General features: G+C 41.7%; 1 protein-coding gene across 2 annotated transcripts; it reads right to left on the bottom strand.

Annotated features, from left to right (window-relative positions):
- Positions 1-1,773: 1,773 nt before the first annotated feature.
- Positions 1,774-21,005, bottom strand: LOC134432362 (interferon-induced GTP-binding protein Mx-like). Of its 2 annotated transcripts, none has more exons than XM_063180991.1 (14): positions 20,925-21,005; positions 17,613-17,938; positions 15,943-16,135; positions 14,967-15,104; positions 12,910-13,064; positions 11,583-11,721; positions 10,901-11,099; positions 10,094-10,172; positions 9,015-9,137; positions 8,138-8,279; positions 6,379-6,537; positions 5,789-5,865; positions 4,279-4,518; positions 1,774-2,286 (listed from the first exon to the last, which is right to left on the bottom strand). In XM_063180991.1, exons 2-14 carry the CDS (start codon positions 17,841-17,843, stop codon positions 2,053-2,055), a joined length of 2,109 nt encoding a protein of 702 aa, XP_063037061.1. In that variant the 5' UTR covers positions 17,844-17,938; positions 20,925-21,005; the 3' UTR covers positions 1,774-2,052. The 2 variants fall into 2 exon arrangements, with proteins under 2 accessions (XP_063037061.1, XP_063037050.1); XM_063180980.1 differs by having other exon boundaries at positions 17,613-17,972; positions 20,925-20,974.
- Between the last annotated feature and the right edge of the window lie 468 nt (positions 21,006-21,473).

Genomic DNA, 21,473 nt, shown 5'->3' with positions numbered 1-21,473 from the left:
TTTACAAATAGTTTTCCTTAGTTGTGCTTTATATCTGTTTATTTGGGTTTTGGTTTTGAAAGCATTTGCTGGATTCAGTGTATGAAGTGCTTTGAGAGTCTGATTGTAAAAACCCAAACCAACAACAAAAAACAACAACAAAAAAGAAAAACAAGAAGGTGAGCTGAGAGATTATTTTAATTCCAGTATTTCAAACCCAGGGAAATAGAGCCGGATGTCCAGGAATGCTGAGTGGTTTTGGTGGCTGGGTCTGATGAAATCACTCTGATTTAATTGAATTAGATAAGGAGGTTTAGCCTGCAGGCAGTGGCTTGAGGGAGTCACACCCTGTTCTGTCCTTCCCCTCCTGCTGCCTGCAGCAATGAGTCCCTGCCTCTCCTCTCCAGGTGTGAGATGGGTGTTTGCAATAGCACCTGTGCACCTTGGGGGGTGGGGGAATGCCATGAAATAACCAACGAGTTTAAAGTACTTTCAAGAGAAATTTAAAAAAAAAAGTTTTTCTGAGGCTTCTTGCAGCACTGCAAGTCACTAATAGCAAGATGATGTGCTGGGAGAAAGGGGAAACTGGCTGCAGTGTTCAAGAAGGTTGAGGAAGCTGGATGTTGGGGTGAATGCTGTACCAAAAGTCACACACCAGCCACAGGGACAAACCCTTTCTGTCATACCCAGCCTGAGGAGAAGGCTTCTCCTGTAGGAAACTTGGAAATGACTACATCACACACTGGGTATAAGCACATTTTTTTTTCTAGCTGGATGCAGACATTACTTTTGGTTATCAAACCAAATCTTCCATGTGAAAAATGTCACGAACACAGTGTGTGATGTATTTTGTATCAGCTTTCATGAAATGAAAGTGTGGTGTTTGTGAGGGTTTCCAGGATCAGGGAAGAGATGAACCTGACTCCATGCTCTCAGAAGGCTGATTTATTGTACTATGATATTATATTATTAAAGAATACTATACTAAAACTATACTAAAGAAAGAGAAAGGATACATCAGAAGGTTTAACAAGAATGAATAATAAAAACTTGTGACTCCTCAGAGCCTCGACACAGCTGGACCATGATAGGTCATTAAATTAAAACAATTCACATGCTGGGTAAACAATTCTCCAAATCACATTCCAAAGCAGCAAAACAGGGAGAAGCTGAAGCTTCTCAGCTTCCCAGGAGAAGAAATCCTGGTGAAGGGATTTTTCAGAAAATATCACAGTGGTATGAAAGAGCTTTTGGAAAGGTTCTCCTTGCCCTGGGGAGGGAAAGGAGAAAGGCAGCAAAACACATGCTGAGAGACCCTTGTAATGTTTAACATCCTGGGAGGTTTCTTTCCTTTTGGACATCCAAATCCTGCCCACCAATCCTGAAATTTCAGGTGATGCTGCAGACATCTGAGAGGAGAATCCTCTTGGCCTTCTGCAAGTCAGAGAGCTGGGAAAGGAGACTGAACAGAGCCAGTGGCATCCTCTGGATGCACCAATCACATAAAGGAAATAAACTTCATTTTCCTTCTAGGCTGGAAGGGTTTCATGCCTGCTGTTTCATGCCTCTCTCCCTCCTGGGCTGAGGTTTAGTGGTGACACTTTGCAGAGGTGTCTTTTAGGTGATAGCAGGAAAGAGAACAACCCCAGCAAGCCAAAAACACAAAGGGAAGTGGGAGATCATCACTGTCATGCACTAAGCTTCATTGAGGAAAGCTAGATAATTTGTTTGTGAATGATACAGCTTCCATCATTAAAAAGAAAAAAAAAAAAACTCCAACAAAACATACAATCCTCAGAGTGTTAGCTTTTTAATGATTATTCAGTGGTTACACAGAGTTCACAAAGAAAATGTTTTAAAATGGGATAATGTTTATTTAATCACAACTCCTCCAGTGGAGCTCTTTATGCAAAGGCAGCAGTTTGCATATGATTATGGAAAATAAAGAATAACTGAAAAATAGAAATTAGTATTAAGGGTCTGGGCTGATGCTACATTTTTATGGGATTATATGAAATTCTTCAGTAATGCTAGAAGATGAGGAGAAAAAAAACCTCATGAAAAACAAGGAGATTACAACAAGCTGAATTCTCTCAGGTACTGGCAGGCTTTGGTGAGACGATCAACTCTTTGGCTGAGGTAATCCCTGGTTTTAGCAGCTTCAGAATCCTCATCAAGGAGAAAGTTTAACTTCTCTTTATCTTGTAAAAGTTGCAGCATTGAGGTCTGCAGGTTTTCTCCAAAGTCATGAAGGACAGAAGACAGGATGATCAGAGGGATCTGATTGGCAAGGCGTTTGCTTGCTTCCTGTGAGATGGAGGGGGAAAAAAGCAAAATACTAAATTGATAAAAAGAACTCAAAAATGAAGGATCCATAGGTAATCTGGTAAAAAAAGTGGCTCCAAAGTTTTAAAATGTTGGACTGAGTTACTGTTCAAGAAGGGAGTGCTGCTATGAACTAAAAAATGTTTGCAAACAATGTCTTTTGCGCCTGAAATCTAAAAATTAAGAGTAATGGGGATGTCAGCTGTTGCTTTTCTTCCCTCACCAAACTAAAGCCAAGGCAGATTGTCCTCTGCTCAGCTCTGCCAGCTCTCACTGGGACAAGTTATAGAAGGACATTCCTGACAAGCAGAACTTGTGCCCAATTTCTGGTGTCCAACTTGTCTTCACCGAATGCTTACGATATGTTTTGATGCAGGAAAGCAGAGAGTGATTTTTCCTAAAGCTGGTAAATTCCTCTATTAGATGGTTTAAAAAAATGGTAAATTCCTCCATTAGATGGTGGTATTTAGATGGTATTTCTGATGTGCTTGTCCTTTTAAACTTAAAACAGCTTTGGGAGGAAGCTTTAGCCTTAAGGGGAAATGTCCTCAGCAGCAGTGAGACCAGACTGTGCCTACATTACATCTGTTTTTATCCCCAAGAGATGATCTCCTGTGTGACCTGACCTGGTTCATTTATGGATGCAAACAGATTGATCCAGAAGAGCTTTTGGGGCCCTTTTCCCATGGATATCCACAGGGTTTGGGGGCCCACCTGGTGCTTTAGGGCACCATGAGGTTCTAAACTCTCCCAGCTCTGGGAATTGGCTGCCTCCAGCCCTCCTGGAGCTGGGTGAGCACTTAGACCTTAGTGCCTGGCTGCAATTGAGAGGTTCTGTCTTTCTTTTTGTGGTACAATTGAAAATGGCATTTGTAGACCCTATAGGGTGTAGGTGGCCATGGATATTTAACTTCCATCTCATTCAAACTCTATTTGGCCTTGCATAAGTCAGTCCCAAGGAGCTGTGGTGCCCTGGCATTGGGGGGATTGTTGAAAATGGCTCTCAGGGCATTTACAAACATATTTAACTGCAGATAAAACATATAGCAGAGTGTGTAGTAAGGTGGGATGGATGTGCTTATGTGTGTAGCAAGGTGGGATTGTTGAAAATGGCTCTCAGGGCATTTACAAAATTATTTACCTGCAGATAAAACATAAAGCAGAGTGTGGAGCAAGGTGGGATGGACAAAGCCACTTCTGGCTTTGTTTCTTGTTCTGTGAAAATCAAGGGTTTTGTCTTCATCAGCCTGAGCAGCCTGACCATTTAATTGCAGGAATTTGTCACAAAGTCTGCTCTTGCAATTCAAAGTGAGCTGCTACCTACCTTCCTGAATCATTAATATTGAACTTGTTGCTTTCTGAGGGAGTTTTACAACAAAGCAAATCTTGATCCTGCATGTTCTGTTTCCTTTCTTTAACGTGATCCTTTGTTGAAACACCCCATTTGTCCTCAGAGACTTCACTTACAGGGTGCTATCTGCAGTACAGCAGATGCACTCTGATCCCTACAGACAGCTGATATATTTTAATGTAATGTTTTATTACTGCATATTTTAATGTAATGTTTTATTACTGCTCCTCCTGCTGTAGCAGTTTAAGATCTGACTGCAAGCCACTTTCTGCTGGCTGCAGGAATGTGCAGAGTGGCTTGAGGCTGGCCTGAGCCAGACTGGGAGGTAGCTGACAAGTGGTTTGGGAGCCAGCTTGTCACTTTGGCACACTCAGGCTTTTCTAATCCCCATATCCTGCATCCTGCATCCTGCTGATAGAGCCCAGCTTTGCCCTGACTGCTCAGAAGCTCCGAGTGGTTTGCAGAGAAGCTGAGCATGTACCTGAATGAGACACTGAGATACCCCTGGCTATTCCCTGCACAGTGCTAGCAGGGCACACAAGGCTGTGTTGACTCCAACAAGATCTGGCTGAGGGGGATCTGCTGTGGCATTCAGGGGGCAGCAAATCTGCCTGTGAACTCACAGAGAAATAGGCACTGGTGTGAGAAACCATCTCCACGACAACAGAGGGGTCCTTTGGAGCAATGTGAGACTGCAGAGTTGCTCCTGGGGACCCGTTGAGAGCGTTTGCTGCCTTAACAGTATTTAAATCACCAATGTAAAGGTCATCCTGGCAGTACACGATTTTCTCCATTTTAAACTGGGCCCGGATATGTCTTTCAGCATCTGCTGCTTGTTTCTCTCTAATGTCTTCAATTTTCACCTGGAAAAGAAAGGAACAAAGAAGTTCTGAGATATTTGCTCCCTTTGGGAAGGTGCCAGTGTCCCCAGGGAATGGCAAGGTGGGCACAGTGTTCAACTGTCCTTGTGCAGCACTGTCTAACCCCAGAACATGGGAACATGGAGTAATGCTTTGGATTGTGGTCTCTCTCTTGTGAAAGAGCAGGAAAATGTGGCACTTTTGTCCCACTCCAAACTTGGTGCTTGAAACCCAAAGGAAAATATCTGTTGTCAGCAAACCAACCCTGTTTAACCCCTCTCTGTCTGGTGCTTTTATTGAGCCATCTGACTCTTTTTGATACTTCCACCTAAAAGTCTGTGGGGCTGGCAAAGTTCCCTCAGTGATGCTCAAATTCCCTTAAAATGCTTTCCTAGCATTCCTAAGAAAACACCCCCTATATTTTCTCATGTCCAGTGTTTGCCAGGACTTCTTCGCTCTTCATTCCTCTCACTGTGTTACACCTAAAGACCCTGCCTGAACACCTCTGTGTTTGGATGAAATAATTTATTTGTTCAGTGCTTGGTTGGCCTGGGAGCTCAGTAGGGTTTGACAATGCAAATGAAATAGCAAACCACCTATTTCACTCACATTTGCCTCTGTGTTTCCTTTTTCAGCAGTACCCTGTGAGTGGACTCTCTTTCCTGGCTGCCAGCATTGCTTCTGGTCTTTTCCTCAATGCTTCTCATCTTTTTCTCAATGCTTCTCATCTTTTCCTCAAAGCTCTTTCTGGAAAAGGCCTTCAAGGACATGCACACCACTGAACTCCACCCCAAAACCTGCCAATGCCCAAACTGTGAGCAGCCATCTTGTCGTTTTTTCATGGCTGGATGATTTTTGGTTTGTCTGCTCCTGCTCCCTTTCAGCAAAGGTGAGATTCCTGCACTGGCTAAAATCCTGGTTTGTTTTCAGAGAGGGAAACACAGTTGAGCGCTCTGAGAAATCACTGCAGGACTTAAATCTGAAATTAATGATAAACTCTTCAAGGTAGCCACACCAGGTTTTCTTTGCACTGTTAAGAATTTGAGCAGAATGAATAAATAATGTATATATTAGATCTTGTCAAAGTTGTGCAAAGTGCACTTTCATTAGTGCCATTATAATCATGCCATCATTTTCAGGCTCTTTCCTATTTTCCTGCAAGAAATTCCACACTTGCATAAGGGTAATGCAGTGAGACAGGTACCACAAGCATGGATGTATTTACAAATGCCATTCTGTCTTTTGAGGATCTCAGCTTATAGTAGTGTCTTACCTTGGCAACTCTGCTTAGATTGTGAAAATTAGCAAAATTCCTTTTAGCAACCTCCGTAAATTTCTCCTCAACCAGTCCTGAGGGAAGAACAGAGAGACAAAATAAAGTCAGGTAAGCAAGTGAGGATTTTAAGCTATTGTTAATATGAGACTTGGGAGACTACTCATTTTCTCTATTCATTCAGAAATAACTGAGCTGCTGTACTGGTGCACTCTGCTTTTATGACACATACAAACAAGCAGAAATTTAGATTTCCAGATCCAAGAGTGTGACCACTTAACACCAGGTACTTCTACTGTACTGCTTCCTTGCTGTGTTATTAATTATAGTTATTTTCTATTTTTTATAGTTATGCTCTATTTATTATAATTATTTTCTAATTCCCTTCCAAGAGCCACTGGTAAAAGCATTAATAAATGCTGGAGACCATGTGTAGAGATTGAATGCTCTAGAGAAGGAGCAATCCCCAAGCTGAATCAGATTTATTTCCACACTGAAGGATCTTGAGAGCATCAGCTTCTCCTGGAAAATAAACTTGTCAGGCCCAGCAGTGTCCCCCACACAAGAGCCTCCCATGGGCTGGGCCATACTTATCACATTGTTCAGGATCTCAATTGCTGGCTCCTCCAGTTCTCTGATCTGCTCTTTTATGATGTCCTCAAAAGTGTTGTAGTTGCTGAAGCCTGGGAACTCCCGTCCGCGGTATCGATCTTCGTATTTCCACACTTTACCAGGGACATTTTTTTTAGCTGTAATGGTAAAATAACTTTGCTTTGCTACTAAATCACTCAATATATATGTTTCAGGTTTAAGAAGAAAGTCTATTTATCCTCTTTGAGTTGTTCTTGAGAGGAGAAACTACTGAGATGTTTTTTTGTTACCGCAGAACAGAGGTAATGCATTGCTGCTCTCTGAATGAGCCATCCCACATATTGCATCAAGCATCTGGCTGACAGAAATTATGTTGGGCCACAAAAATTCTGGTTCTTCTTGACATTTTTACCCTCACAGAAGTAGTTGGCCATTACCAGTCACATCCAAGTTTTAAAAAAACCCCAAACAAAACAAACCTCCAAGCTCACTAAACACTTTTTTTCTGGGGAATCTACTGTTAGCTAGTTATTTTTATTTAAGCTATCACAGTCAGTATTTCTTTGTTGATACTACACAAATTTGCTCATTTTTTTCTGTGAGGTATCACCTTAGCCCAGAGCTAAAGTGGAAAAGAAAAACCCCACCCAGATTCTAAAATATTAATAGCAATAATAAAATAAAAATATTAAGAGCAAAAATAAAAATTATCTAGGTTGTTATTATTCATTACTATTCATTGGTGTTACAACGCCAATGAATAGTAATAAATAATAACAACCTAGATAATAATTACAAAATAATTACAACCTAGATAATTGTTGTAACTTAGAAGAATGGTTCAGAATACCTCCAACAAATTCTGTGCCTGTGTTATTGCTGTGGTGGGAGAAGAGAGACAAGCACAGACCTCTCTGTAATGACAGCACTTCACACAAACTGTGTCTGTGTCCCCAGGACACCACAACAGATGGATGCTCCTGGCTTCTTGCTCTTAATTTTCTTGGAAAACATTTACTGAAGATGCTGTGTCTGGGTTTAAAAGCAAGGGGATGGGCTCTCAGGTCAGCTGCCAGGATGGGTTCACAGAATTCACAGAATGACCAGGTTGGAAGAGAACTTCAAGATCATTGAATCCAACCCAGTCTCAACAGCTCAACTAAACCCTGGCACTGAGTGCCACATCCTGTGGCATTCACATTCTCTGAACTCCTTCGCCCAGGGTTTTTCTCCTGGGAAGCTGAGAGACCTCACAGAAAAGGAAAACAATTCTTATCTCATCTGCTTCTCCTGTGTTGTGCTCACGTGGAATGTCTTTGGAGACATGTCTTTGTTTACCCACAGGTGTTTGTTTCATTGGATTCTGCTGTGAGTTGTTTTGACTCATTGGCCAATCAGAGCCAAGCTGTGTCAAGACTCTGGAGAGAGTCACGAGTTTTCATTATTATCATTTTAGCATTCACTAAGTATCCTTTCTGTATTCTTTAGTACAGTTAATATTCTTTAATATAATATAGTATAATAAAGTGATAAATCAGCCTTCTGATAAAATGGAGTCCTCCTCATCATTCCTTCCTTTGTCAGTGGACCTGAATTTACAATACATCCAGTCTGTTTTTAAACACATCCAGGGATGGTGACTCCACCACCTCCCTGGGCAGACCATTCCAGACATTTATCACCCTTCCTGTAAAACACCTTTTCCTAATATCCAACCTGTATTTCCCTTGGCCCAGCTCGAGCCTGTTCTGTGCTTACCCCTCGCAGTACACTCCAGGAGAATCGCGCCCCACCCACGGAATTCCTTGCGGATCTTGGTGTACAGCCTGACCTCGTCCTCAAACAGCTGCTCCTCTCCTCGTGTGCTCTGAGAGATCTCTTGGTTGAAGAATTTGATCAACTGCAGTGAATTGAACAACAAGCAGGCAATTTAGTGAAGTTTCATTTCTTCAGATTAATTTGTGGATATTAAGTAAATCTGCAGTTGTTTGATGTTAAAGCAGGGACACAGTTCATAAAAAACATCCCTTTCTTAAATCTTTTATGCTCTTAGCTCTTGGTTTGGGGTTTTTTTCCCCCCAGACTGTAACAACTAGAGGAGAACAAACTTTATATTCTTTTGGTTTTTCCCCTGTAGACTTTTAGAGCCATTTACTAAATTCTAATAGGCCAGACTTGTATGAAGTCTGATGAGCTTCCACAAACACCTCTAAAGCCTACTGAAGGTTTACTCAGGGAGTAACTCCGTGAGATGAGGCACTTAGATGGACCTGCAAACCACATTTTTATATCAGGAATACATTTGATGTTATGAGTCCTGTAAACAATGGGAACCCTTCAAAGTGTTGAGCACCCAGGAGTTTGTTTTTCATTGCTGAGATGCATGATTTTGACCCAATTAACCAAGTTTCATTTTCATGTCTCATAAACACAGGAAAAATTTTTAGAAGAGGCCATGAGCTCCTGTGGTCCATTATTTTTGCAGGTGTGGTTTGTCTATGTTACCCTCACTAAAATGATGGATACCACAAACTTCCCAGTGATCCATGCTGATGTTTTGATAATTTCAGGCAGTTTCTTTTTCTTTGTTACAGTTACCTCCCTGCTCTGCTCTGTGACCAATACTGATACTTACATCTGTGAGGTAAAACAGCTTCTCAGACTCTGTTTCAGGTGTTCCTCTCTTGTACCTCTGCAGCTCCTGTGATGTTTTATAGAGGGCGTCATGAATTTGGCTCTCCAGTGCTGGCAAAGTTTTCTGGGGAGGAGACAGTGAAGAAGAGCATTGAGATAGGTTGAACTTGTCAGATTTCAGAAGGAAAACAAAATCCCTCTAAGAGTGATGTACACCTGCTTGGGATCTTTGCTGTTTTTACAAATCCAAGACCTTGCTGCCAGTGTCCCATGTGTGACAGTGGGATAACACAGAAAAGCAAATATGGCTTTTATTGAGGACACTCAGGAGCCAGGATCTGCCTGAGGGATCAGGCTGGACCTCACTGAGGGCTGGGCAGAACAGCTGCAGGCTAGGGCAAAATTTCACCAAAAACAATGTCCTCACAGGTTGTGCCAGGAAAGTGGTGACTGCCCAATTCCTGATAAATACCTGATGCAACATGGCTGTTTAGTTTCTTCTTTTCTGTAAATTTACATAAACAATTTTTTTTCTCCTTTGAGACTGAATTTAGATGTTGCTTATATTTTAGCATCTTCTCTTAATGGAATAAGATATATTACAGATATATTTATCTGCAATAAGATATATTACATACAGATATAGTTGTACCAAATGAAAACCCCCAACAGCCTTACAGTAGTATATTAATATAATAGAACATCTTGATGTTTTGAAGACATTTTCAGTGGAATAGTAATCATTGTTTCACTAAGCTGACAGCAGTAACTCGTCAGCCAGGTGATCAACACTTATAAACACAAAGAAGTATCATGGCTGTCATTGAAAAGGCAGGAATTATGAGTCACAAATAGATGAAATAATTTGTTCATTGTTGATCTGCAGTTAAAGGCAAATCTGAGGACAGAGTGGGGCTTTTTACCTCTGCCTCTCAGTTCAGTTTGTTCTCTGATCACTGAGTTGAAGCATCATTAAGCACATAAAGATGGAATCCAACTGCAGCCCAAGGCTGAAGGGTTGAACTTGTTTTTAGGTAGTAACTGCTACAAACAGCTCAGTATGGGGCTTCTGTTACTTACAATAATGTGTTTCACAAGTTCATCTGTGAGCTTTTCTGCCAGACAGGGGATAGTAGCCTTTCCCCCTTCCATAAAGGCCCTGTGAAAAAAGAGGAAAAGGTGGGTTTGGACAGCCAGGCTGTGCAGGGCAAGGAGGCAGCACTGATGCTCTGCTCTGTTTTCACTAATCTTATTACACAATTTGAGTAAAGAAAGGGGCTCTGGGCCATGCTAGTGCAGATGTGGCAACTGCCCAGGACTCTCTGGGTTTATTCATGAGTTGTTTGACAGCTACTGACTGAGCAAAGGGAAACAGAAAAATCTGAGAAAAGCAAATTCTAACAGCAGATGAGTGTGCTGTTCTATTATTTCTTCATGTGTGAAGTTCACAACCCTTGTCAGCTGCCATTCTCTGCATTATGATTTATTTGCTGCTGAGTCATGTGGGCAGCCTGTGTCCTCAGCACAGCCTTTCTTTCTCATGCTGTTCCTCCACGTTTTCCAGTGAACAGAAACACTTCAGTGCCTGATTGAAGTGCTCAGATGCTTTAACTCGAATTCTTTGGGACTATTCGGAACTTCTGAAGTTCATAGCATTTCCCCCATGTATTTTGCATCCAAAAAAACCCAAAAAAATTTTTTAAAAGTTTATTCAGTATGTAAAAATCTTCTGGATTACTGAAACACAACCCTACATGGGCAATGAGAAATATTGAGAATAATTGATATCTGTTTGTAACCCCTAAGTAGTTAAATCTCAGCAAATCAACAGGGAGCTTTGAGGTGACTTTAACATGTTTTTGATGAGGACTTTTCTGTGAGGAGTACCTGAAGTGTGTGTGATTCTCAAAGAAGCGTTTCTCCTGCTGGATTGCAGCAGCCAAGGTCAGTTTGTTGTGGATGTCCTGCTGCCCACGGCACTTGACAATCATGTAGCCCTTTTTGAGGGGGATCACCCTGTTCTGCAGTATTTTAACAATGGCCCCTTCAGTTCCCTTGTCCACCAGGTCAGGTTTTGTGAGGATTCCTGTGAAGTTAAAAGAGAAAGTTAACCACCAAGCAGGAACACTCTGTACCATGCTTAATAAAGCAATTTTTTTGTATTCCTTCTCCTAGAAAGTTCTCAGCTCTCAGGCAGTAAAACTCACTCTGCAGTTCCTCCCAACATACCTTTTGCTTTGCAAACCTTTCTTTAAAGGTTTTTTTTAAAGCAAAGCTTTTTACCATTAACTTCACATCCACTACCATTAACTGAGATTTTCAGCTTCCAGTTATTCATAACAGGAGTGCCAGCAAGACACCAAATGAAGGGATTCTTGGAGCTACTCAAGAATTGTGACTAGAGATACTTGCAAATATATTCTTTAGGCTGTTTTATTTTTTTTTTTTTTCCCGCTCTTCTTCTAGTAGCTAATTTCACAGACCACAGAACATCAGATCTCATAGGAAGGAAAAAAAAAAAAAAAGATTTGGCCTCCTTTCCAGCTCATAGCTTAAAAAATGATCTCACCTATTGTCCTTTCTCCAGTGGGGTCCACCTCTTGAGCCATTTTCAAAGCTTCTGTTGTTGCAATATCCACGTTACATGGCACCACTACCAAATTGACTGTCTCTTTGCAGCCAATAATTCTTTTAAGAAGCTTTTTGATCTGCAATTCAATACAGCAGTGAGGAGGTTCAGTGAAATCAGACACTTGCTTGTAGGATGTGACAATTTCTAGCAATATGAGCCACTGCCTGATGACATTAAATGCCACATATGCTGAGGATAGGGTTACATGCTAGAGGATGGCATGGAAAGGGGCCAGCAGAAGAATGCAACCTCTTTCCTTATGTCAGGATTAATTCAAACATCTGGCATTAATGAGACCAAACTAATGTTGTTAAGCCTGTCTTGGCAGCTATGTGGAGTTCAACCTCTTGTGCATATATAATCTTTCATTATAGAAATATTAAGGGTATTTGATATCTAACGCATGTAAGAAAATCAGGTTTTAGGTATGTATGATCTTTGGGTATACACTTATGGAAAGAAAGCAAGCTCAATTGTGCTGATAAATCTCAAATTTGTATCTCTGAAAGCAGCACAAATGTCTTTGGCTTATTTTTCAGTGGAATAATTGTAGGAAAATTTTACAAAGCACCAAAACTGAACATGCACATGACATCTAGTTGACATTTTTCAATGTTTCAATGCCAAACTAAACGAGTTCCTCATAATTTGTGTTATTTTGTAGAAGCTTCACAGAGCACTGTCGTGCTTATTCCATAGTAAAAAAAAAAAAAAAATTCCCCTGGATTTTGGTAAAATTGCCTCTCTTTTCTACTTCCCACCCATCCCAGCTTCTGACAGGCTGCAGTGCTGCAGACTCCATCTCTGGAGCATGCAGACAGCTGGGAACAAGGGAAATGTTTGGATTTTATCACACCTGCTGCTTTCTTCTCAATACAACAGAAAGATTGCTATCTAACTGTGGAATGAAATTACTCTCCTCCCAGAAAGTAAAGCCCAGACAACCCAATCTTGTCTCATTTTTATTTGGTATATCTAGTTGAGCTTGGCCTCATCTTATTGCAAGTTCCCATTTAAAGGTATTTTAGGAGAAGCAACACACCCAGCTCCTGCACATCACCCTAACTTTTCCTACCTTAGTTTTATTTAAGCAGGCCTTATCCTGCCAGAGTTTTATTTGCATTTCCCAGCACTTCTTCTAACAGCAGCCAGAGGAAGAGCAGAGATCCCCTCCATTTATTCTGTTTACTTCACTCAAGGTCTGCTGGGAGCCCCCAAGGGATGAGGCCCTGGGCACAGATTGGCACACGAGGCTGAGCTTTACCTGGTCCCCGATGTCTTTTGGCTGGTCCCCCACGGCCACCCTGGCAATTCCAGGGAGATCAATTAGCGTCAGATCGGGGACATCAGGGGACCGAACTTCCAGGGAAATTAACTGCGGGCTAATGGCGCCTCTAGGACCGGCCACCACATCCTGGGCTGTGAAAAGAGCAAGGCAATGAACACAAGCTTCAAACGATGCATCAAACCAAAGCTGAACACAAGCACTTTGAAATGTACCAACTACCACCTAAGGTTCTTTCAGGCTTGGCGTTTTCTTTCAGATCCAGCCAGACACTTTAATTACCTTAATTCATACCAATTGCCTGGCCAGTTTTGAGAATATCCAAATAATGTATTGAAAAGCTAATTAAAAAAAAAAAAAATAGAAAGAATAGGAATTTATGCAAGAATCTAAGGAAATTATCATGCAGAACAAGTTAATGTGAAGTCCTGTTGGAATATGAGCTGTAATGTTTTACAGAGCATATATTTATGGACTCTCATGTATGCAGACAAATACATGTAAATAAACCACAATGAAAGGGATCAGGTAAAACACTGGTCAGTTGTAGAAATGCTTCCTCAACAAGAGACTTTGTCAGCATTAATTAATCCTTGGATGCTGTGAAAGAAATATAGGTGTTGTTCTACATTCTTCGCATTTTGATAGGTACATTCAGAGTAAATTGTCCCAGATATTACAAGGCAATAATGCTTGAACTGTACAGAGAAGCAAAGAAACTCCAGTCATTCTCATCAGAGATTTTCAGCTCTTTAATTACCTTAATTCATACCAATTGCCTGGCCAGTTTTGAGAATATCCAAATAATGTATTGAAAAGCTAATTAAAAAAAAAAATAGAAATAATAACAATTTGCAGAGCTGTGCTTGATGCCTTAAGTTTTAGCTTTCATATTTTTTAGATTCTGTACTGCCTTAGTGTGTGACTTTGAACTTCATATAAAGCATTAGCAAGTTCTCCTCACAGTTCAGTCAGACAAAACAATCCATTTCCAGCCTGAGAACCAAGGGCACCATTGCAGCTTTGGGCCCAAAAGTGCAAACAACAAAAAGGCCCAAAAGGCCCAAAAAGTATAACAATAGGAAATAGAGGAGAGCAGTCTGGGAGGATGGGACTGCATAACCTGAAGCTGAAATTGGACAATGAACCCCAATATGGAAATGGACCAAAACTTATAAAAGTGTGAAAATTCGTGACGATCTTGGGTGTAGCCACAGCCAGGCTCTTGTACTACCCAAGAGCCTTTGGGTACTGTATCCTTTGAAGGCCTTTTAAATAAAACCCTACTTTATTCCTTTAACTCTGTCCAGCCTCTGTTCCAGGTAGCCTCTCTAGGAATCATGCTAGTCAAGGATGTAAGGACAATCCAACTTTCACACTTAGGGCAAAGTGCTCACTGCCTTTTGGGTAAGAACACTGATTTCTTACCCAGCATGAAATGTCGTAACAGTAAAGCTGAGACATGTGAAGGGCAGTGACTGAGCCCATGGTCACAGTGCGTGGCAGAAGCTCTCAGTCCTCCACTCTGCCTTCTTGCAACGTCCTCCAAAATAATAAGATTTTGAGGATATTGCAAGAGAGACACCTCAAGCACTCTCTGGGCTTTTGAACTGATGACAGGAACCATTTAGGTCCCATGTTTATAATTTGACAGACAACCTCCCCAAACCAGGAAGCCAGGAAGCCACCACCCAGGTAAGGACACAGCCTGAGCATTTATTATGGACCAGGATAAAAGGACCATGGATCATGATAAAAGGATCGTGGATCTAGTGGGTGGCATCCCGGCCCAAGGTGTTGGAACTAGAAGGTCTTTAAGGTCCCTTTCAACCCAGGCCATTCTGGGATCATCATCCTAAATCATCTTCACCACTGGAGCACTGGTACAGCTCCCTTGAGAGAAATGAGTTGTGCTGACCCAGCTTCATCTGCTCTGAGTCCAGCTCTTGGTGTAACTCCACAATCACCATGGATGCTGTGAGAGGAGGCTCGAAGAGGAGGATTCAGAGGAGATGGAGCCAGCCAAATCCACTCACCTTGCCTTATTGCTCTGTCCACCTCAGAGGCGTTCTGGAGCTCCTGGGTCACATTTCTGTAGGAGATCTTCCCTTGCCATGCCTGCCCTTCAGGCAACCTCTTCAGTTTAAGCTCCAAGGGACACCGAGTGACAATACCTGCAGCAGTTCCAAAGGCAGAGGTTGTGCATGAAACAATGCCTTGAGGTGTGTGGTGTACACAGGGCCGCCTGTTCCACACAAAAATGTTCCACACAAAAATGTTTCACAAAAAAAACATGGAACTATTCCAAGAGACGCTGCCAGAGGGGAATTGTCCAACTTCCTGCTCAGAGCAGGATTGTCACCAGCGCTAGATGAGGTCAACCATGGCTCTTCCCAGACATGTCTGGCCCTGCAAACCTCCACAGATAGAGTTTCGCTCCTCTCTGGATGATCTATTTCAGTGCTGCAGCCAAATCCTATGAAAAACCTTTTTACAACTCCAGCCTGAAAGACTAGATTGTATTGTAAACTCACATGGAACTTGCAGAATTCATGTGAGTAAAAAAACACACAGAGCTGGAAAGTGGATCTTCTTGAGCTGTAAAATCTTTCATCATCTCTGACTTAAATAATGCTTTAAACAAAGACCTTTGCACACTTTTTACACACAAAAATAACAAAAGTTATCTGTAAGAAAATGTAGTTTAAAAAAACCCAAACCAACCCCAAAAGCAAATTTAAAGACTGGTTTTCCATGTGAAATTAATACTCTGCTGCACTGCTGCTTTCTGGGAAATGCAGAGTCAGCTGGAGCAATCACACTACACTTCTTACTCCTGGTCTTTTGACCATCAGGAACACGTGCCTTGGATTTACCTTGTGGTGTCTCACTCGCACCTCCATTTCTCAGTCATGGAATTATCCAAATCTAGACCAAATAAAAAAGGAAAAAAAGAAAAAAAAAATCCTTTTCATCTCATCAAAGAGAAAACATGAAAAAGTGAATTCTTACCATTGCCCCTGGGGAGAGCAACACCAGAGAGGGCTTCCAGCACAGAACTTTTCCCAGAGCTCTGGTCTCCAATCACCGCAATCGCTGGCAAGGACAGATCCTTTTCTATCCCAAGAGCTCTCAGGCTGTCAACAAGATCAATGCAGGGTCGGATCTTCTCCTCATATTTGTTGTACAATGTGCGTTCTGCAGCCTGTTAGAGTTAAACTTACAGTGAATTTTCCATAATTAAAAAAAAAAAAAAAGACATTTTCTGTTAATCGTTCTTTAGTAAAAGTTATTTAATGGCATCAAGCTTTACTTGTATCACTGTGCATCCTTGCATTTCCATGTAATAAATATGTGTCTGTAAATATGAAAGAAACAGTTGAGGGTGGCTCACAGACCATCCTTAGTAAAAATAACAAATTTTGGGAGCCATCCTGTAAAGATAAAGAACACCTAAATAAGTGTGGTTTGTTAATTTTTTTTAATAACAGGTTTTTTTTAATAACTGCCATTTTCTTTCACTCATCCACAGATGTACTGAAGCGTGTGTATGCAAATGAAGACTGATCCCAGAAATCACTGATTTTGGAAAAAAATAGCTTATTAGATGTTTGTTTTGCAGTTTGAAGATTTAGTTTGTGCACAGGCACCAGAAGAGTTCTGCTGTAGCATTCTTAGCAGGTGGCTGAAATCTTTTAGATCATCATGGCTCTTCCTTCTTTGCCTCATTTTAGGCTCACATAAGGCCTGAATATGAGTGGGTTGTTTTAAATGACTGATTATTGTCATTTTCTGGGTTTGACACAGGTCCAGATATTAACACAGACTCTTCATTTATGTGAAAACAAAACAATTTCCAGTCTTTGGAAAAACTGGTCCATCTGCTGTTAAATATGCTCAGCTAAAGTATATAAAGATCAGCTTGGTCTCTTCTCCCTGTTCCTCTCTCCATGTTCCAGTGACTGCTGCAGTTAGAACTGCAATTTTGGGAACACCAATATGTTTCAGACATATTGGGCCAGGCACATTCAAGCCTGATTTTTTGAGAACAAAAAACTGAAGTTTCTCTCCATCACTTTTATCCAAGAAAAATACTTCTAGAAGTATGTCAATGGATCGGATGCACTCAAACAAAGCAGATTTTTTGGTTCAAGATGAGGAAGGCAGCACACATTATTGGAGGCAGGCATATTAAACCCTTTTTGGTAACCCCTGCCCACTCTCTTCACTTAATAGCTAGTAAATTCTCAAAAGACTTCAATAACTATGTCAAAGACTTAAAACCAACCTGTGTTCAGTGTTAAATACCCAAGCAGGTTATTATTAACCTTTCTGTGCATTTCTGTTAAGGGTTGAAGAGCCTCAAGAAAAAAAAAAACCCTTAGCTTTTATGATTTCTGTTTAATATTTGTTGCTAGGATTGAAACAGACACATGTCACACATTAAACTGGCTTCTAGGCTGCAGCCATCTCTTTTTTTAGACCTGCATTATTAATGTCAGCAGATTAATTGCAAGTATCTCTATTGCCACTTACGTGAATAATTGCTAGGACTCATCCCAAAAGTTCTCCTTAGACCTCACAAGTGCAGATTGACCAAGAGACAAAGGAATTCATTTTGGGCCATAAAGAGAAACAACAGAGTAAGAGAGGGGAGGATCTGTGCCCTCTTCTTGCCTTACCTGATCCTCTGCTGTAAAAAACTCCTCCTCCGAGTCCTGGTCATGGTTAGGTTTGCTCTCAAAGAACTTGTAAAACTGCTTCTCTGGCCCAAGATTGTCTTCTGTTTCTGGTGGGAGAGGCACTTGAGCAGCTTCTGGAAATGGTTTTACAAGAGAAAATACAAACCCCTCTTTCTTGGGGGTATTTTTGGTTTTTTCAGGTTGTTTGAATGCTGCTTTCTTATTATCCATGGCCTGCTGATTTTCTGGGCTTGAACGTGTGTTGTCTGCAAGTGCTTCACTAAATATTGATCAGTGCCTGGTCCAACCACTCCGAGGTGCAGCCTCTGAAACCGAACATGGGGAAGTGAGTGACTCCACCTGGCAACAATGATCAGAGCAGAGCAAATCAAACATCACTTTTATTTCCTGATCCAAACCCTTGGTAGGTACCAAGCGCCACAGCTCTTTTCAAACCACTAAAATTGCTCTCCAGAGAATAGACTTGAAATACTTCTCCTTACCTCTCTTAAATTCTCTTTTTGGTATAAAAAAAAAAATTGCCACAGGAAAAACAATATTTTTGGGGGGGGGGGGGGGGGGGGAAAGTTACACCAGTTTTTGCAAAAAGCAAATTCTCCTCGATGAAAAAAATGCTGAAAGATGTTTGGAGAAGCTGGTTTGAAACTTCTGACTTGAATTACTTCTCCTTACCTCTCTTAAACTCTCTTTTTGGTATTAAAAATTGCCACAGGAAAAACAATATTTGGTTTTTTGGGGAAAAACAAAAACAAAGTTACACCAGTTTTTGCAAAAAGCAAATTCTCCTCGATGAAAAAATTGCTGAAAGGTGTTTGGAGAAGCTCAGTCAGTATCAGGGCAGGATTGGAGGGAATGTGAATTCTTCCTGGCTGTGGGCTGGCTCCAATCCATAGTCTGCTGAGTGCCCATCTCACCTCTTTTGTGGAAGAAATCCTTGTCAGGGGCAACTCTGACACCTGTTTTTGAAACTCTGTATCTTGGTCCCCTCCTCTAGAGCTTATACCCTCCACCAAAACCAGACTTTTCTTCACATGATGTTAGAGAAGGGAGGACTAGGAGACTTTTTATTTCCTTGTTCAGCATTTCCTTATGGAAAAGTTTTGTTTTCTATGGGTGGCTGAGGAAATTAGTGGCTTTTGGTGTGACATTATCCAGGGAAGGTGATTTCCAGAGAAAGTGATTTAAGAAAAAAACCCCAAGAGTCCTTTTTCAAAGCTAGATTTTTTAGCTTCTTTCTGCCAAAACCAAGATCTGTTTAACTCAACCACTTCAGAAAACAAATTAGGAGAACCACATCTTTGCTTGAAATAACTTCCTGTTCTGTTAATTTTTTTTTGTTGTTGAATTAAGTTTACAGGTTTTCTAATTTAAACAGATGCCAAAATAGTATGACCAGACACAATGCAGTTTATACTTTCAATGTGTAAAATAAGTTTAAAAAAAGCCCACACATTGCAGCAGAACAGTTGAGAGAAGGTTGTGGGCCAGGCATGAGAAACTGGATTCAGTGACTGTGTGGGCATTTTAAATTAGATTGATTGCTAATACAGCATGTAAATATTGCCAGTGCAAAATCAAAATAACAACTCTATCATCTATTACAATGGATTATAATCAGGTCATGGTCCTTCTGCTGAGTCACAAGTGAGACCTCTTTGCTTCCAAAACTTCTCAGAGCAGTCTAGGTGCAAGCTGCTCCACTGTAGTCCCAGATTTGGTCAGTCCATGTCTAAAGGGTTACAATGTGAGCAGGTTTTGGTGGAATGTACAGATTTCCAGTGTTTGGCCTTGCAGAATTCACCATTGCAAAGCAACAAAGCACCTCTGGAGCTACTTTAGGATTTTATGTCTGTATTTAGGCGGACCTTGGGTATTTTAACACCTGTCCAAAAGCACAGGAGCTGGACTTACCTTGTAAGCACCCCTGGTGGGGGTGGGGAGAGAAGGGATGGAGAAGGGGGAAAACCAACCCAGAAACTCCCTGCAGCTTCGTGCCACCAGTTTGCCCTGTTGGCCCAGCCTCCAGCAGCATTTTATGTTCTTTTTGTGGCCAATGTGCACCAAAGTCAATCACAAACATCTCAGTTCCCCATCTCTGGAATGAACTAATTATGCAAACATCCAGATATCCTGCAATACCCACCTGGTGTGTTTACTCAGGACAAACCCCATGGCCATCACAGAGGTGGAAGGGATGTGGGGAGGGCTGAGGATGCATGAGGAAATCCAAATACCTTTAGTTAACCTGTACAAACATCGAGGTGGGGTGCAGGCCACAGGGTGCACACACACTCAACACCCCTGCACAAAGATACCTGCAGTCAGCACCAGAATAAACACCTGTGTGGATTTCCGAGGCTACACCCCTGGACCAGGACAGGGTGGGTGGGCTCTGTGACCCTTCCCTGTGCCACACGGGCATAGTGAATTCTTTGTGTACTGAGCTGTGACAACATCGGATGGAAGAAAGGAGGAGAGGGAAACAAAAAAGCTGCAATTGTAAAGAACCCTTCTACAATGGGCCAGAAGGCACTTGTGAAACATGACACCTGGATGACGCCATGATGCTGAAAGGCTGCCAAAAATTTCCTCTCCCCAGAGCTGCCCCTGCCTCCTTTGTCGGGACAGTACTGATTTCACTGAGATTTACCTTCAGAATTTGCCTGCCCGTGTGAGGGAAACCTCTCCCAGCACAGCATGGCATTTGCACAAACACCAACCTGCCAAAGAGGAGTTCCTTTGTTTTTCTGCAAGGACCCTTTGGCTTTGCATCTGTGGAAGATGAAAAGCCCCTTCTAAAAAATCCCCTCTCGAACCCAAGGTGCAGTGCTGAACCCACACAGCTCCTGGATTTACTCACTCTCAGTCCAGCCAGAGGAGCACATGGATTTCTGGCTGACCCACCCTCTGACTTCAGGATATTTGGGTAAACCTCACAGTTCCCATGTTGTATGGTTATTAACTCCAGCTGTTTTCTCATAAAGAAAATGAAGCAATGAAAATCTTATGATCCTACTCATAAATAGTGCTGGCTAGATCATCTTGCAGAATAATGGCTTAAAAAAAAAAAAGCCATCTCTCAGTTGTCTTCTTTTAAAGATGAAATAATATTAATATATTTTCTTTTTTTTCTTTTTCCCCACCCCAGAAAGCAAAAGATCCTGCTCCTGGAAGCCCTATTTAATCACACTTACTTTAGATGCTTTATGCAGCCATGTCACATTAAAAGGAATAAAGATAACAGTAAAAAATTGCATTATTCTTTTTAGAAGAAGGAAGGGAGAAACTTACCCTCCTAAGTGTCCTGTAGAAAGGAGAAGCACTGACTTTCTGAAACTTCTTCAGATGCTTTTTTACTTACAGGCTCCACCTTCCCATTGTGACAACAAGGGGCAGAAATGAAACTAAATTCTCACAGGAGAAGTATTTGGCTTTTGTGGAAATGACCAGGCTGTTTCAAAAGACAGAGTTGCCACGAGTGGGCACCACTTGCTTACTTTGCACGGGGCACCTCACGGCCAGAAGTTCAGAGAGCCAGAGAATCCTAGAATGGTTTGGGCTGGAAGAATGTAAAGATGACCTTGTTCCACCCCCCTGCCATGGCAGGGACACCTTCCACTGTCCCAGGCTGCTCCAAGCCCTGTTCAACCTGGCCATGGACACTTCCAGGGATGCAGGGGCAGCCACAGCTGCTCTGCCAAGCTGTGCCAGGGTCTCACCACCCTCACAGGGCAAAATTTCTTCCTAATATCTAATCTAAAGCTACTTTCTTTCAATTTAAAGCCATTCCCCCTTGTCCTATTACTACCTGCCCTTGTAAAAATCTCTCAGCCTTCTTCT

The sequence above is a fragment of the Melospiza melodia genome, chromosome 2 (genome assembly GCF_035770615.1).
Source record: "Melospiza melodia melodia isolate bMelMel2 chromosome 2, bMelMel2.pri, whole genome shotgun sequence".
In the NCBI taxonomy this organism is placed as follows: Eukaryota; Metazoa; Chordata; class Aves; order Passeriformes; family Passerellidae; genus Melospiza; species Melospiza melodia.
This window is presented reverse-complemented; position numbering and strand designations above follow the sequence as displayed.

Coding starts and splice junctions, on each gene's coding strand:
- LOC134432362 (XM_063180991.1), bottom strand. CDS start 17,843: ATGGATAATAAGAAAGCAGCATTCAAACAACCTGAAAAAACCAAAAAT. Junction 11,722..12,909: donor CAAAAGACATCGGGGACCAG/GTAAAGCTCAGC, acceptor ATTGAATTGCAG/ATCAAAAAGCTTCTTAAAAG. Junction 8,280..9,014: donor AGCTGTTTTACCTCACAGAT/GTAAGTATCAGT, acceptor AATTCACTGCAG/TTGATCAAATTCTTCAACCA.